This window comes from Terrapene carolina, unplaced genomic scaffold (genome assembly GCF_002925995.2).
Source record: "Terrapene carolina triunguis isolate 2854851 unplaced genomic scaffold, T_m_triunguis-2.0 Scaffold62, whole genome shotgun sequence".
Lineage (NCBI taxonomy): Eukaryota > Metazoa > Chordata > Testudines > Emydidae > Terrapene > Terrapene triunguis.
In genome coordinates this window covers 1018466-1022682 of record NW_020664413.1, presented here as the reverse complement: position 1 = coordinate 1022682, position 4217 = coordinate 1018466, and the positions used below count along the sequence as shown (strand labels likewise).

Here is a 4217-nt window from a genome sequence, read left to right as displayed (position 1 = left end):
TTTCCACTGCAGAGCTCCGACAGCTGCTGTCTCGCTGCAGCTCCTTTCACAGCAGAAAGCCTGTCACAGGCGTGTGGGTGGACTACCTGCCCAGGAGATTGGGTGCCCCAGGAGAAGCCTGATCTTTTCAGGACGCTGGGGGTTTGCTGATCTCTTTTGTCTGGTTCTTCCCAGCTTTCTCTGAGTTGCTTTACAGAGACCCCACCAAGCTAGAAGCCCCCTGCAGGATCTTGCCCGGACCTCCTATGTCACAACAGTGCGTGGGGCACGAGGTCCGGGCTGGACTCCCTCCCAGCCTGTGGTAGTTAAGGGGGATGGTCACGTTGGAGGAAACACAAAGCCGTGTCCGTGGTTTGCGGTGCATCCCCGTTGTGCTCGTGGAAGGTATTGAGGATAAGGGGTCTCCCCCTGCCCCTCCCTCGGGATACCAGCGAAGGGAGGTCAGAGAGCAGGGACTGGTCCCTCACATCCAGGAGAGCGGACTCCTCTGACTGCGCAGGCCCTGGGAGCTGAGCTCCACGCTGCTGGCTGACCGCACCTCTGCCTGTCTCGCTGCCTCCGCAGGTTGGACCCAGCCCTGGTACGCCCTGGCCGGGTGGATCTGAAGCAGTACGTGGGACCCTGCTCCCGCTGGCAGATTTCCCGCATGTTCCAGCGCTTCTACCCAGACCAGCCGGCAGCTGCCGGGGACAAGTTTGCAGAGCAGGCCCTGCGCATCTCCGAGCAGATCAGCGCCGCCCAGGTGCAGGGCCACTTCATGCTGTATAAAGCAGACCCAGCCGGGGCCATTGAAAACGTGCAGTCGATTTCCCTGTGACCGAGGGCGGGCACCCTCAAAGGGGAGGGGCTTGTGGCGCCATTCCTGGGAGTGACTCATGGAGGACGTGATAACCGTGAGGATGCTGCTTTGTGACAGTCCCAAGGAGCCGATCGCTCTTTGTTTCGCTACCTCAACGAGGCCTTGGGTTTCTATTAAAATATAAAAAGAACTAGGACATCCTGATTCCCACGGTAGCAGTGCACTGTCCGGCGTGATCGCTCCTCCCCAGACGCAGCTGCTAGCGCGCAGGACCCAGCTGTGCTTGAAATGCCAGGTCATTCTGAGCCTGCTAATCACATGGCCATAACCCCCCCCACACACACACAACTCTCAGTCCACTGTCCCCTCGTGGGGGTAAATGAAAGACAGAGTGACGAGATAATAGAGAAGGAAGCTCGAGATGATGCCTGGCTCAGCTCTGGAGCATAATATTTGCCAGCTGCTTTTGAATGTTCTCTGTAAATACAGCACAGCGTGAAGTAGGGTGATGGGGCCCTTTACAACCCTATCAAGCACTGTATGGGCCCTTCTGTCTTCCAGGTGCTTTGCAAACCTCATTAACCCGCTCTGTATCTGCAGGTATTGTTACCGAGTGATCTGTGCTGGGGGAGCTTCCAGGGGCCCCAGCTATGGCCCAGGAGCCTGTCGTGCTACAAACCCAGAACAAGACGACAGTTCCTGTCCCAGAGCGCTCGCAGGCTACCAGATAGTCCCTGCCCCAAGGAGCTCACAGGCTAAGCATGTCCGCTGTGCCTAGGAAATGAGTGCCCTTTGAGTTTCACTGGCGCAGACTCGGGCACTGCATGCGCTCACAAGAAGGGCCCGGTCCAACACCCAAGTTCATGGGATCTTTCCATCCCCAGCAGCGGATCAGGCTCCCAGATAGACTTTTTCTGACTCACGTGAGCTGTCCCTGCTGTGGTATTATCTCCCTTTTATTGAGGGGGGAAACTGAGGCACAGGGAAGCTAAGTAGAGGGCTGCTCAAGCCTCATTTTCAAGCCTAGCCCGAGCCCACCTGACCCTGAGTGGGTTGAGTCGTTTTCAGACCCGGCCCAAACCTGAGTCAGCACCACCTGTGCTGGGGACTTCCCACTCCCCCTGCCCGGGATCTGTCTCTGGCGCACTTCCTGCCTGTTCCTGCGGCCGTTGCCTCGCTGCACTGAGCGTGTGGTGAAGCGAGAGATGCTGCAACTCCTCAGCATGCAGCAAAGGGAGGTGGCAGTGGCCAGCAGGAGTGGGGCAAGCTGCAGCCGCGCCAGGCAGGAGGAGGTGATCAGAGGCAAACCTGAGAGGAGCGGGTTGTTTTCTGACCCAGCCTGCACCCAGCGCCTGTAGTCGGCACCTGTCTGGGTCGAGTTGAGTTGCGAGGCTATAAGGAGAAGTAACTTGCCCAAAGCCACGTGGTCGGTTAGCGTCCGAGCCGGGATTAGAACTACGGTCTTCCTGGCTCCAGGGACCCCTGGCATTGCCCTCTCCAGAGGAGGCCTGCTGCCAGCTGGCGAGAGCCTGACGGGCAGAACATTTAGGGTCACGTAATGCCTGAGCGGAAGCCCACCGAAATGCACCTGTGATCTTCAGTGAGCGTGTGCTCCTTGTGCCCTCTGGGTTTGATCTCTGTCTCTCTGTATAGCTGAGCTGTGTGGGTCTGGCACACACCCTGGGAACGCTTCCCAATAACATACCTGCTGAACCCCTTGTCCGGTGCCCCCTCTCCCCTTGGAGTGGCAGCTGCTGCCATAAATACCGAGGTCACTTCAGTTTTCACTGGCGCGAAGCTCGCTGGGTGCCTGGAGCGGGAGCTTCCTGTGGAGATGTGGCGCTTCAGTGACACCGTCGGCCTCATCCTGGAACCGCTCCCTGGGCAGCTGGGACACCATCTTCAGGTGCGGTGAGGGGTGGGGCGGGCCAGGCCTGTGGGGGAGCCAGGAAGGCCCAGGATAACATGGCTAGTGTCCCCCCCACTTCCTGGGCCCTTCTGTTGACCCCGCCCGCAGGGACCCTCGGCTGGGGGTCTCAGCTAAGCCCTGCTCAGAAGGGGTCGGGGGTCTCAGCTGTGACTGGTTCAGTCGCTTGGACCACCTGTCTGAGCTCTCTGCTTTGGTGCAGCTGTTCTTCTTGGACTGCGACACTCCTCTGAGCACAGGAAGACGGGGTGTGTGAGACAGACAGACATTTTGGGGTTCAACCCAGACCAGTGACGGGCTGTCACCGCCTGCCCTGCCCCTCTGGTACCTTCACTGCAAAGCTGCTGTCTCATAGCCCTGCCACCAAGCATGCGGCTCACACCCTGGCTTCTGCCGCCTGGTTCCTTCTTGCAGAATGACCCCGACGCCCTCCCGGTCCCGAATTTCCCCCAGCCCACCTCCCTGCAGCGCCCAGCCCTCTCCCGGAACACTCACAGAAGTTAAGTCCATTGCTCATTTAAAAGGTCAATTCACTGCAGCTCGTTAATTTAACTGGGGTTTGCCCCACACGCTTATTTCAGTCACAGCAGTGCCTTGGTTTGCAGTGCATTAAACGAAGAGCCCTAGAGTTGCATGATACCCAGTGAAGACAGGCCTGCAATGGGCAGTGCTCGGAAAGGCTCTGGGTGGTGTCCCAGCCTGACCACAGCGCGCTCAGGCAGTGAGGGGCCGTAGCGCCGACTGTCCATGGCTTTACTCCAGGCTTGCGAAGCTCTGTGGGGTTGTTCCGGGTCTGGTGCAGCCAAGTGAATCACAGACGACCGTGTGGCCACCGCCAGTGTGTGTCCAGGTAACGTCTCCTCCTAACCTCACGTCCGACTTTCAGGGCTCAAAGTGCGGGGACTTGATCTCTGACGTGACCAAAAAGGGCCAGTGGTGGCTTCAGCCCTCTCGAGGCGAGACTCAACAATACATCCCTATGGCTGATCCACTCAGACCGCCCTGTGCCCGGCAGTCGCCGCTGGCAGCCCAGATGAAAGGCCTCCAGCCTCCTGGGGTCTCGTGTAAGCAACATCCTTGTTTCAGAGCCGTCCAAGAGCAGCCGGAGTGCGCAGCTCTGATAAATCCGCGGCTGGCTGGGCCCTGCTGATGTACTGCCCTGAAGTCGTTGTGGCTTTTCCAGCAGCACGGCTGGTTTGTAGCGTGACTGCTGCTCCAACATGCTGGATTTTTGTCTTCGCCCAACACAGGCAGCTGTTTAATGTCCGGGGCAAGGCCCCTCTCCACTGCTGAGCAGGGAAAGCCGGAGCCCCTTGGGAAGTAGGAGCTGTGTAGAGGGGGCCTCAGCCAGCGCTCTGCCCCAGGGTGACTCGTCAGCTGGAGACAGGCTGGGACTGGTGACTCCACCGCAGGTTTGGCTCAGAGGCAAAGCATTCTGGGAAGGGGAAGCCGTTTGCTCTCTGCAGGTGGTGTCCTGTGGTGCCTGCCGGG

General features: G+C 59.1%; 1 protein-coding gene across 5 annotated transcripts in view; it reads left to right on the top strand.

Moving 5' to 3' along the window:
* LOC112122980 (mitochondrial chaperone BCS1) overlaps nucleotides 1-995 on the top strand; it is a 7239-nt gene extending 6244 nt beyond the window's left edge. For all 5 annotated transcript variants that reach the window (XM_026647366.2, XM_026647367.2, XM_026647365.2 and 2 more), the window contains one exon: nucleotides 565-995. In XM_026647366.2, the coding sequence (XP_026503151.1) occupies nucleotides 565-817 (253 nt within the window). In that variant the 3' untranslated portion in view covers nucleotides 818-995. The remainder of the gene's footprint in view (nucleotides 1-564) is intronic.
* Nucleotides 996-4217: the final 3222 nt, after the last annotated feature.